Raw genomic sequence first — 13,244 nt, forward strand, 5'->3', positions numbered from 1 at the left:
ACCTACATCGATTCATTAATGCATGTAATTATTTTCACAACCTGACCTTGAATCTCAACTTGAAAAACATACCATTTTACTTATTTTGCCTCCCTTACCTTACTATGGAGATTGTTTCTTCTAGATCTTCTTATGTCTTCCTAAAAACACTTGAAGCCTTTTTTTTTTTACGAAAAATTACATGCAAAGAGCTAGGTTACATTTTCTCAAAGTGGATTGAGAGAATGAGCATGGAAGAAGAAGAAAAGGAAAAAAAAAAAGGAGGGAGACCTCCTAGTCAGGCGTGTAGCAAGGGGAAGGAAGATGCAGAGTAGGCGACCCTCAAACAGTAGAATTTAAGTGTTTCGAAAATTGTGTTGTTTACCTAGGGTTGTTTACTACTTAATTCAATCTCCACTTTTGACTTTTCCTAGTAATTTAACTAAGATAATCCTCCCACTTTAAGTTTTTGTCCCAGCAGTTCCTACCCCAAATTCACTCTTTATTTGGGCTCCAAAACCATTCTCATCCCAAATAAATGATGGGTATTCCTAGTCCACATGTAAAAGTTAAAAATATATATTTTTAGATTTTTCTTCCCTTCATCCTTGGGCCTTATAGCATAGTGGCAGATCCAGCATGTGTTCAGTGGGTTCAATTGAACCCACGTGGATCCGCAAAAGAAGCTAAAATTTACGGGAAAAAGGTAAACAGGTATATAACCCAAAGCGCCCTATTAATTTAAATGATATGTAGTTGGCTCAGTGGTGCCCGGATGAAACCTAAAGCTTTAGTGTGTTTTAGGTTGCGGGATCGAACCACGGCTATAACATGTATTTTTTTAGTCTTTTCCCCCTTCGGAACTTTTGTTTTCATTCTTAGTTTAATTTTTCCTTTTTCTTTTGATCCTCCATTTTCCTTTTCTTCTTCACAAATACTCCCTCCCAAGTCCTACCAGGTACTAATTTATTAATTGGGAAATAATCTGATTTAATTCCCCATTTCTTCCAATTTATTTGCTTAAATAATCAATTATTAATATCATTCATAATTTATTAGCCAAATCACTACAAGTGTTTTTAACGCCTTTAAATATAAGTATTAATTAGTAAATTTTTGTCGTACGCTTCGCGTGCCAATAAGACTAGTTTTTGTTCTATGTTTAAATAAGTTCGAACCCACGTGGTTCAATTCCTGGATCCGCCACTGTTATAGCAGTTTTAGTCCAAGGCTTCAAATTTGCAATGGAACTTGTTATTCATCAATGTTATCTTCAAATTTTCCTTCCAATATTTGTTTATTCCTCCTATTTTCTCCAAATTTGATTTAAGCAAATTAGCTCTTTCATAACTTAGGTAGCCCTTCACTCTTCTTTAGGCCTACTATGGTTATATGAAGGATCTTTTCTATGATGACTATGATACTAAGTGAACCATCACACAGTTTAAGTTTATATAAAAGTTGGTTTCTCTTTCAAAAACAATTTGTACAACTAGGGGAATGTTTAGCAAAACTAGCGATTTTAGTAGTTGTAAGCGGTTAGTAGCTGTAGCTGTAGCTGTAGCTGTTGGGGTAGCTGTTAGCTGTCTACTAGTAGCTGTCAGCGATTAAACTAATTGTTTAATTAGAAGTGTTTGACAAATGTAGCTGTTGAAATGGTAAAAGATAATAAATGACATTTTATTTTAATATAAAATGAACTACAACAATTTCATATGTTCGTTCAATAGTTAAATTCAAGATTTATTTTTTCAAAGAAGTTACACAAAAAGGAGTATACGACTTTTTAGCTGCTCAAAGAAATCTATAAATCTAAGAAATTAGTGAACCTTCGAAAAATTTATATTACCAATTTTAACTAAAATACTTGTAAAATATCTTATCTTTAAAATAAATATATTTAAATTACATCTCTGCTATTGTAAAATATACATTGAATTTCCATAAAATAAAACAATAAATAAACAGTAAAAGGAAATAAAAAATATTGGTTATAATTCTACCTTATCCTATTATATAGTATTTATATGCTACACCGCTACCTCTAAATCTCAAACGTTAGTTGTAGTAACGTTCCACAACCGCTACTCATAATCTACCTCAACTGTTAGCCGCTACTTCAACCACTACCTTACAAAACACTCATAATTTTCTTAAGTAGCGTTTTAATCTTGTTCAACCGCTAACCACTACTTTAAACGCTAGTGCCAAACAAGGCTTAGATTATTAGCAAACATTTATGTGTAATATTTTTATGCATACATATAAAGTGATAAGAGTGTTTTCACTTGATTTTTGATTTCAACCTGTTACAAAATTAAATCTTGTTAGTGATAAAAAAAAATCTTAAATTTTCATACAGAATAAAGAGACAATAGTAATTAATGGATAGGTGTTATTTTTGGTAATTAAGAAGAAATTAATAATAATTTCGAAGAAATAAACGAAGAAGTTAGTAAGGAATGTGAATAGTAAGAGCAACGAATGAGCGTGAATTATAAAGAAGACTGACTGTGACTGTGACTGTGATCCATACAGCGCGAGACAGTTTGTTTGGGAGAGAGACAGTGGGAGATGGAAAACAATGAAAGCAAGCTATGGAGATTCAACAAGAAGTATGAAAAAGGAGATGGAAAAATGTCGGAAGACAATAAAAGAGCAATGACAGTGAGAGAAGCTTTAAGTATGCTAAAGGGAAATGTTAACCCTGAAGATAAGCGCCCACTCATTCCTATGGGCCACGGTGATCCCTCTCCTTTCCATTGCTTTCGTACAGCGCCTGCTGCTGAGGATGCTGTGGTTGCTGCTCTTCGCTCCGCCACCTTCAATGGCTATTCCGTCACTCACGGCCTTCCCTCCGCCAGGAAGTGTGTATTTTTATTTTTCTACTTTGTTTTATATCAATTTGTTTCATTTGTGATTTCACTCTAGTTATGTCCACTAATTTTTTTTTTTTTCTAAAAATATATTCCATTGCATTTTTGTTGTTTATCACTTTAAGTTTAGCCTTGTCCATTATTAACTTTGGAGAAATCTCTACTTCCAATTGGAGGGACGAATAATGTTCATAACAAAATTCTTTTATGTAAGTAAGTATATTAAAAATAAAACTTTATATTGATTAGTAAAATTAGTAGTGTTGTATGATAAATACAAGGCAAAATTGGCCTCAACCCCAACTATAGCTCGGGTGCACCCAACACTACAAATTATGACTAGTAGCCTAAACACAACCAACTACGGGGCGGGTGCATCTACCACCAGGCACCAACTATGGGGCGGGGTGCAATATGTACCATAAAAATCCATCGTCTTTGGCAACATTTTAGGCTTCCGATCTCAGTTATGGTAGAGAATGCACCCCCAATCCATAGTGGGTGGTGTTTAGGTTATTAGTCGTAGTTGGTGGTATTGGATGTACGCGACCTATATTTCATGATGCTAGGCTAATTTTGCTTAAATACAAATATTGTATATCAAGTAATTGTATAACACATAAATTTACTATTGTTGCATAAGAAGTAACGGACTTTAGTCCTCACATGCATTAGTTTTTGGTCGTCTAGACTCGTGGGGAGGAACTGGGACAAACTCGTCAATCAAAGACATCATCATAATCATCTAAAGTAAATGAAGGGGGAGTCTCCAAAATCAAATGTTTAAGGATATAGTTTGTTGGTGTTTGGATCTTCTAGAGTTCTAAAATAACTCTACAAGGTAGAGTTTGAGAAATATCAACCATTGAATAAAAAATTAATGGCTCATATATTATCTTTTCAAAATTCTCGCTATTTTTTATCATCAAAATTTACCCTCTAAATTTTCCCTTTCCACTAATATGAGCCCGTGATATTAAAAGATATGGTTGAGATAGTAGAATTATATTGAAATTCTAGAGGATTCGAACTCAACTAGTTGAATTATATTTGTACTAGCATTTTTTGGCCTGTTTAGATTTTTTTTCAAAACAGAAACTCGATTTTTTTCGACGTATGTAAAGTTCAAAATTTGAACATTAGACATACAAAGTATAATTGTTTTTATTTACAAAATTTAATTGGTTTAGTCCCTGTCACTTAAATCTCACACCAGCCTTTTTTTTTTTTTTTTTTTTACTTTTCAAGGTCAAAATTCTATGAACAAAATAGAAATTTTATTGAATTTATCTCTGATTTCTAATATTATAATTTGTTAGTTGATTTTGAATTAAGTACACTACTTCATATATTGTGAAGAAAGTGGACACTTGGATTTCAAGTCAAATTTTATTTTTATTTGAATCTCCCTTTGCTTTGTAAGTGGATTTGTAATTTAGAAAGGAAAATGGATAAAATAGTCTCTTCATTCGGGGACACCATAGCTCCCCCTTCCCTTATATAATAGAGATATGTTGTACTTTAATTCTTGAATGATATTTTACATAAACCTTTTTACCTTGATAATTAATCGCTATAATATAATAGAAAGAGATAGGTCCAAAAATATGTAAGAGTTTCATTATATATAGGAAACACTATGAAAAAGTAAATAATTTTTTTTTTCCTCGTCTAACTTCTAAATTATAATTTCACTACAAATACACCTAAGTTTTGTTTCCTTGTCTAACTTCTAAATTTTGTTTGCACACAAGATATTTAAAAATTTCCATCATTTCAAATTTGGTCCTTTTCTAAATTTTAACACTTTTAGCTTCAATTATATTTGAAATGAAATTTTGATTTTTTTATACATAATTTGATATTGGATTTTTTTTTTTTAGAAAAACAAAAATTGTTACTTTTTGCAAATTAATTTATTTATTTTTTTCTGAAAATGGATTTTTGCAAAAAATTGTTTGCTAAAAGTTTGATATTGTTTTGTTTTTCAAAATTTATTTCTGAACATGGATTTTTTGCAAAAGTTTTGGGCAAAAATTTAAATATTGGCATTTTTTTAAGAAAAAACTAAATTTGTTTTATATGAAAATGAATTAAATTTAAGTCTGGTTGTATAAAAGCCCTTTTGAACTCATTGTTGTCATCTCCATTTTTTTAACTATATAACAGTCAACTAATTTCCTATTGTTTGTTTCAACTAATGTGAAATAATTTGGAAGTTCGCAAATTATGCCGATGGATGAATGTGTGATATCACCGTCAAAATCTTATGTTTTTCTCAAATTTGTGTTTATAGGTAACTTTTGTGAGTATTTGTAAGTAAAGTTTTGTAGTAAATGTTTTTTTATGTATTGATGTTCTAGATTATTAGTTTTACTTTGTATGTTAATTTTAAGTTTTAATAAAGGTTTTTGATTATTTGAATGATTTGCAACATGAATTTCTTAATTGTATGGGTGATTTGTAAAGAATATTCTTTTAAGTGATTTGTGAGTGATTTGTGAGTGAGTGTTGTAAATTAATTTTCGGTAGTTTTTTTTTAGTCTCGATTTTAATTTTGAGATTCCTTTTGTAATATAGAAAGGGAAGGGGGGCAAAATAGTCAGTTCAAAAGAGGACACCATAGCTCCCCCCCTTCCCTTATATAATAGAGACTAGTTTTGAAGCCCGTTGTTTTTTATATATATTTTTGTTATTTTTTCTTAACATTATTGATTTTGTGTGACTGTAAAATGAGATTTTTCAACACGATTTTTACTTATCTATTTGGACCAATCAACTTTTAGTAAAAAAAAAACAACTTTAATTGTCAATATTACCTTTACTTTATGTTAATAGTTAGATGGATTATTGGCTATGAAATTGCATAAGAGATTCTGATTTGCATAGTTGATTCAAAGCTAGTAAAATTCATACCATTATAGGTATGAAAGAGTATAACCTTGAATAAATTATGGTTAATTATCGTTCGACGTCTTTTTCTTGCTTCTCGTGATAATTTGGATCAGAATTTGGTGAGCCATTGTTGTAAGTTGTAGTGTTTTAAGTATATGGAAATGTCGATTGTTAGCTAAACATGCATATTATAGTAGAGTGAATCATAGCCGTAGAGTGATAAACTCTTATCTCTCAAACTCTAACTTTTATTATCTCTCAAACTCTAAATTTTATTATCTCTAAATTAATAAGATGACGTTGCAATTAGATAATTTATTTGGGATATGACCATGAGATATTTTTGATGAGGTTTCCTTTGATTTTTTTTCCAGTTGAAACAAATGATAATTCGATTCTCATCATTTGAATTTATTGTTGTAGTAGATATTTCTTAGCAATTGAAACGCAAACAGAAAAAAATAATTGAAATAATATGAAAATATGTTTTATATTTCTAATAAAAAAATAAAAAATATTGAATTAGATAAAGTCTTATCTCTCAAACTTATCTCTAAAATTTATTATCTCTCAAACTCTAAATTTTATTATCTCTAGATTTTTATCATCTCTAAATTTATTATCTATAAATTAATAAGATGACGTCATTATCTCTAAATTTTATTTTCTCTCTAAATTTTTATTATCTCTAAATTTTATTATCTACATTATCTCTAAATTTTATTATCATAAATTAATAAGATGACGTCTCTAAATTTTATCATTTGTAAATTAATAAGATGACGTGGCAATAAAGTTTTATTATCTCTAAATTTTATTATCTATATTATCTCTATTTTTTTATCTATATTTTATTATTTGTAAATTAATAAGATGACGTGGCAATCCTAGGTGGCGCGCTCTATGCTCCCGAAAAGTTCCTCCTTTATATATATTAATAAGATGACGTCATTATCTCTAAATTTTATTATCTCTCTAAATTTTTATTATCTCTAAATTTTATTATCTACATTATCTCTAAATTTTATTATCTATAAATTAATAAGATGACGTCTCTAAATTTTATTATTTGTAAATTAATAAGATGACGTGGCAATAAAGTTTTATTGTCTCTAAATTTTATTATCTATATTATCTCTATATTTTATTATCTATATTTTATTATTTGTAAATTTATAAGATGACGTGGCAATCCGAGGTGGCGCGCTCTATGCTCCCGAAAAGTTCCTCCTTTATATATATATATTGATGATTTGTACTTAATAGAAGTGTCAAAGCTTCAAATTATCTTTTAAGGAAAGAGGAGAAATTTACAATAATAACCTCTTTAGTCTTTCCCCTATATCAGATGCAGAAAAAACAATACAATCTCCTATCTCCTACCCATATGAGTTCTACTCGTAGTATCAAATTGATCAAACTTATAGAATAGCTGAGAGCAAAGAAAAAAAAAGTGGTCGTGATCGCAAAAACGGTCGCGTTATTGCAAGAACGGCTTGTAACGGGGACATAGGACATATTGCGGTCGAAGCAGCGTGAATTTTTTTAAAAAATTGACATTAATATGTTTTAATCTTATTTGCATTTTTTTAGTTTATGAAGCATTATTACAATATAATATAATCAAATCTGTTGAAGTATAGGTATTAGGTTGTTAGAGATTGTTAGTTGTTATTAGTTTGGTTTAGTTTGTTAGATTATACTAATATGATAATTAGTATAAATAGGAGATACTTGTAATACTTACTCACTTTTATCAAGATAATACAATGTAGTCTTTAGTTTTCTCTCCTATTATCCTTCTCTCACCTCTTCTCCTCTCTCTACTGTTTCTTCCATTTCTTTGTCTAAACTCCATTAATGGAGTTCAACCACAAAAGTTAACATGGTATCAGAGCAGGAATTAAAGAATTCCTGGCTCAAATTTCTCTGAAAATCTGCTATGCAATCATTGCAAATATCAGATATATTTTTTTTTCTCTGAAGAATTCTGGATTTATTTCTTCCGCACGAAGCTGAATATCATCATCCTGATCTGTTTCTTACTAAGCTGAGATTATTCCTGCAAAATTGAGGTTAATCTTTCTGATTCTGAAAATTTCTTTGTTTCATCTTATTGATCTTGATTAGATTTCAATATTCTTTCAAATTCTGAGTTTCTTTTCTTCTTATCTGAATCTATACTTCTTCAATTTCTCTGAATTTCTTGAAATCAAAGTTCATAATGACTGGATCACCAAAATCAAATGCAAATTCTTCATTTCCTTTTTCTAAACTCCATTAATGGAGTTCAATCACCAAAAGTAAGATGGGTGTTCATTCTGCAAATTGGCGATTCTTCTGGATATTTTCAACTGAATTTCCGGGCTCTCAAATTTCTGACGAATTGGAGTTGTTTCATTGATGTTTTCCGGTGGATTCATCGGTATTCTTGAAGTTTTCTATTGCTAGTGCTTCCGCAACGTGATCGATGCTGCATCAATTGAGAATAATTCAGTATTATGGTTGCTGCGTCATTTAAAGTTTGGTTGATGATTCTTGATTTTGCTACTGTGATGAGTTGATAAATTTGTTGGATGATGAGTTGAATTAGTATACTTTCTGGATTTTTCTTTCTGATTCTTCCATTCTGATTTGTGGGTTAAGTTCTCACACTCTTGATTCTTTCAACATTTTATTTCTTTCTTCTAAAACACATTTCTATTCTATAATTCTTCTACTTTCTTCTCACCACAAATCTCCTACTGTTTTTTTTTCTTGAAATCAAGTTCCTCTAGTATTCTTGATTCTTTGTTTCGACCCATGGAGGTCTTTGTTTTGCGCCCATAGAGGCTTTTCATGATCCATTGTGATCATTTTCTTAGACCCAAAGTGGTCCTTGTTCAAGACCCATAGTTGGTCATTTGCCCATAGAGGCTTTGAATTTTGCGACCCATAGTTGGTCATTTGCCCATAGAGGCTTTGAATTTTGAGACCCATAGTTGGTCATTTGCCCTGAGAGGCTTTGATTTTTGAGACCCATAGATGGTCATTTTGTTGTGTGCCCATAGTGGCTTGATTGGTGGTTGTGCACTTTAGATGTGATTGTTGGTTTACACTTGTTATAGAGTGGATTGGTTGGATATTGGTGGTTCCTAGTTTGGTATGTTATAATTTTTTGACGATCGAGGTGCTGTAACTAGTGTGGTTCTGCTGCAATTGTTTCTTGTTGCAACTTGGATGAGATGTTGGTCATCATATACACAAATGGATATCTGGCAAATTGGTAGCTCAACATTCAAGTGGTTCTGGTTGTTCTGTTGTGGATCGATTATGTGTGGTATGGTGGTACACCTCGCCACTGTTGATGCTGGGTTTTACTTCAATTCTTGTTGGTTTGTTGGAGAATGCTACTGCGCCTGGCCTGCAGATTGTATTACTGGTTTTATTCTTATTTTTTTTTTTTTTCATCTTCTCTTCTTCCCTTTTCTTAGTTCTACAAACATCTTACATTGGAGTTATGGTGTATATAATTTTGATTGGTGGTTGCTTCAGAGGACAAGAAGTTGCAAAGTATATTGGATTTCTCTTTTCAAAAAGTTCGGTGCATTGTGGTATCTTCTGTTGGTATATTACTACCTAGTGGTATATGGTGCAGCACCTGAAGCCATATTACAACAACAAATAAAGTTCCTATTCCACTTCTTCATTCTAGCAGATGACTGCAAGTTACCAAGCCCACAAGTGAAGGTTTTTTTTTTTTTTCAATTGCATACAGCAGCAACATCTGGTTGTCCAGTTTGAAGTTCACTTTGAAAGTTCAAACTGAAAATGGTTGTTCAACCATTTCAGTTTGCGGGGGGATGTTGAAGTATAGGTATTAGGTTGTTAGAGATTGTTAGTTGTTATTAGTTTGGTTTAGTTTGTTAGATTATACTAATATGATAATTAGTATAAATAGGAGATACTTGTAATACTTACTCACTTTTATCAAGATAATACAATGTAGTCTTTAGTTTTCTCTCCTATTATCCTTCTCTCACCTCTTCTCCTCTCTCTACTGTTTCTTCCATTTCTTTGTCTAAACTCCATTAATGGAGTTCAACCACAAAAGTTAACAAAATCTAATAGCATATCATGTTTCATCAAGTATAAAATTAAATCACAAAAAAATTTGGCCAATGTTTGAAAAGAACGGATGTAACGGGGATAAAAGTGTTCTAACGCGGCGAGTTCGCGTTGTTTGTACGGAACGAACAACTCGGCAAGTAGTATGTGAATTTTATTATGGCGTTCAGTAACGGGATTTCGCGGAACGGCAAATCCAAAATCCGTTACAGAACTATCGTACTCTAATGGGACGGGAGAGTTTTAATTCGCTGCCTGAGAGTCTTGTTCTCGTTAATTGCATAAATTTGAGAATAACATAATCAACTATGTGATGATGAATTCACTACTGCTAATAATATGATATGCGCTGTAAAATTATGCTAATAATCAGTCAATTAATTGCAGGGCTGTGGCAGAATACATTTCAAAGGATCTTCCTTACAAGTTATCCCCAGAGGACGTTTACTTGACTGTTGGATGCAAACAAGCAATTCAAGCAGCAATAACTGCTCTTTCTTTACCTGATTCCAACATACTAATGCCAAGGCCTACTTTCGCCATGTATGATGCGGTTGCTGCCTTTACAGGCCTTGAACTCCGCCACTATGATCTTCAACCGGAAAACGGATGGGAAGTTGATTTCAAGTCAGTTGAAGCTCTAGTAGATAACAACACAGTGGCTATCGTTATTATAAACCCTGGTAATCCTTGTGGAAGTGTATATACTTACCAACATTTACAAAAGGTATCATTTTCGTACAAAACACAATGTCATTTATATACAATTTTAGATGTGCTGATTCTATACTTACTGCCATTGCTTCATGAAAAATTTCTATGTCTTTCTGACACAAAGAAAAGTCTCAAAGTGTCCAAATCTATGTCGGAGTAGCGAGGATCCTACATAGGTTCTTAAGGAATATGTGTAGTCCGACTAACATAGACTTTTTGAATAGATTACTCAGGTTAAAGTTTGTTTCTTGATTTGTATGCCCGCTAAAAGTTGTTTAAAGGCTTGGGTCGGGCTGGGTTTCAGGCCAAAAAGTGAATTATTTGGGTTGAAGAGATGGGGCTGGGCTGGGCTAAGTCCAGCTACTTGGTCCGGGCCAGGCCACCAAAGGAATAACTGAAATTTCGGGCTTTCAGGGGGGTCAGAGGCTCAGATCGCACGTGATCAGGAACAGTACTCGGTGCTAATCAGGGCTATATTGCTGCCAATGTAGTTAGCTCTTTCTAAGAATCGATTAAGAGAACATTGAGGCATACCATACAATTTACCAATACAAAGCTTGCTGACCAGTAGGCAAATTGCATCATGTCATTTGCTGTCTGATCCTTTTTAGGTGGCAGAAACTGCAAGAAAGTTTGGATTGCTTGTTATTGCTGATGAAGTATATGAGCACATCACTTTTGGTAGCAAGCCCTTTGTTCGAATGGCAGTTTTCGCATCCATTGTGCCTGTTCTTACACTCGGGTCCTTATCAAAGAGGTGGGTTGTTCCTGGTTGGCGCCTTGGTTGGCTTGTAACAACTGATCCAAATCACATCTTACAAAAATCTCAGGTTTTCACATTAACATGTCTTTCATACAAAATTACAAAAATGCAGTAAGACTAGTGTGAATTTCTAATTCTCTTCAATTTTATCTTTTTATCAGTATGTGGAGCGTGTCAAAGCCTTTTTCAGCATAAATGCTGATCCTCCAACGTTCATTCAGGTTTGTCCCCGGCATTTACTCCCTAAACCTTGATATTGTTGACATACTACCTCTGTTTTCTATTTGTTGTAACGCTTGAATTTTATACTATTTATATACTATGTTTGGTCGGAAATATTTTATTAATGTTATAATGTTTAGTATGTAAGTTGTTAAATTCATTCCAACGTACAATTACTAACTTTTTTATGATTTTTACTAATAGATAATTAGATATATCAATGATCAAAAGGTCTATGAAAGCGTTGCAACTAACGAAAAACAAAGGAAGAATAATATTAACATTTTCTGTAATACTGTCTACATGGTCTTTGAACAATTCAGAAAAACCTTTAACCGGTTTAAACTTGGAAAGTATTTCTATTTGATCCATTCCTCCTACAATTTGATTACCTTTCAAATTTGTACATATCCATGACAGCCTATAGATAATATGTTAAACTGCGCATAAAATTTCTTGAATTAGTCATCAATGTTCTGAAATGATCCTTGTCACTGAGCATAACAAAGAACTAATGACAATTGTAACATAATCAGGCAGCAGTTCCTCAAATAATTGAGAAGACAGAAGAAGAATTTTTTTCAAAATGTATCAATGTGCTGCGGCAAGATGCAGAACTTATTGTCGAGAAACTGAAGGAGATTCCTTCGATTACATGTCCGAATGAGCCGGAAGGTTCCATGTTCGTAATGGTATGCGAATCATTCTAATCTATGCTTGTGTTGAAACTTTTATCAAAAACACTTCATATAGATATGTATTGCAGGTGAAGTTAAATTTGTCTATGTTGGATGGAATACAAGATGATGCAGATTTCTGCATGGAGCTTGCTAAACAGGAGAGTATGATTATTTTACCTGGTATGAAATGGTCAATTTTTATATTGTTATTTATTTATCTATTTTTCCTACACTAGTATTTTTCTACAACTGAAGTCTGGAAACGAAAATGATAACGAACAAACTCTGAGTCTGGTTTTGATTTAGAAACTCTGAAAATTTTACCAAGTTTTCTCCATACAATTTTCAAGAACCAATGTACTACTATCATCTAACTTTCTGATTACCCATTATAACGATCGTGAATAGGTTCTACTGTCGGAATGAAAAACTGGCTTCGTTTAACATTTGCCCTTGAGCCATCAGTTCTTGAACAAGGTCTTGAAAGGCTAAAGTGCTTTTGTCAAAGAAATGCAAAGGTAGAATGAGGTCCCCCTTAAGCCTGTATGAGATTAATAAAGATGTACTACGAATGATGATTGACAACTTCAATGTTGTAATTCACCCTTTTGTCAATGTCTTGGAACCAATTTGTCACCTTTCAAGTGTTGTACTGAATTACCAATACGCTTTATTTTACATCAAGAGTAAATAGTTTCTTGTGTCCTTTTTTTCTCTATATTCCACTTGAAAGGGATGCATGAAGTACAGTTCTTACCAACAAGAGTTGGCTCAAGTGGTAAGCAGCTTGATGTCGCTTAAGGGAGGTCTCGAGTTCGAGCCTCACCGTATGCAGAAACTCTTGTTGGGAGACTCACCCACCAAAGCCAGGTGTGCGACCCGGGTCGGACTCGGATGTAGTCGGGGCAAAGCTCCGGTGAACCGGGTGGGCAACCAAAAAAAAAAAAAAAGTACAGTTCTTGAATCGCTGTTTTCTCCTTGAATTGTGTGATAACTAATTACTCCCTC

At 32.7% G+C, this 13,244-nt stretch overlaps 1 protein-coding gene across 2 annotated transcripts; it reads left to right on the forward strand.

Annotated features, from left to right (window-relative positions):
* The first annotated feature begins 2,509 nt into the window (after nt 1-2,509).
* On the forward strand, nt 2,510-12,954 carry LOC104883286 (tyrosine aminotransferase). Of its 2 annotated transcripts, none has more exons than XR_008967630.1 (7): nt 2,510-2,846; nt 10,245-10,584; nt 11,183-11,401; nt 11,496-11,555; nt 12,093-12,248; nt 12,310-12,416; nt 12,645-12,954. XR_008967630.1 is itself a non-coding variant. In XM_010667775.4 (7 exons), exons 1-7 carry the CDS (start codon nt 2,554-2,556, stop codon nt 12,761-12,763), a joined length of 1,281 nt encoding a protein of 426 aa, XP_010666077.2. In that variant the 5' UTR covers nt 2,510-2,553; the 3' UTR covers nt 12,764-12,954. The 2 variants fall into 2 exon arrangements, 1 of the variants encoding a protein (XP_010666077.2); XM_010667775.4 differs by having other exon boundaries at nt 12,323-12,416.
* The last annotated feature ends 290 nt before the right edge of the window (nt 12,955-13,244 follow it).

Source organism: Beta vulgaris, chromosome 9, assembly GCF_026745355.1.
Source record: "Beta vulgaris subsp. vulgaris cultivar EL10 chromosome 9, EL10.2, whole genome shotgun sequence".
NCBI lineage: Eukaryota > Viridiplantae > Streptophyta > Magnoliopsida > Caryophyllales > Amaranthaceae > Beta > Beta vulgaris.

Bases quoted from the DNA above. Each gene is read 5' to 3' on its own strand.
- LOC104883286 (XM_010667775.4), top strand. From the start codon at position 2,554: ATGGAAAACAATGAAAGCAAGCTATGGAGATTCAACAAGAAGTATGAA. The intron at 10,585-11,182 runs GTATCATTTTCG...GATCCTTTTTAG, and splicing joins CTTACCAACATTTACAAAAG to GTGGCAGAAACTGCAAGAAA. The intron at 12,417-12,644 runs GTATGAAATGGT...GATCGTGAATAG, and splicing joins GAGTATGATTATTTTACCTG to GTTCTACTGTCGGAATGAAA.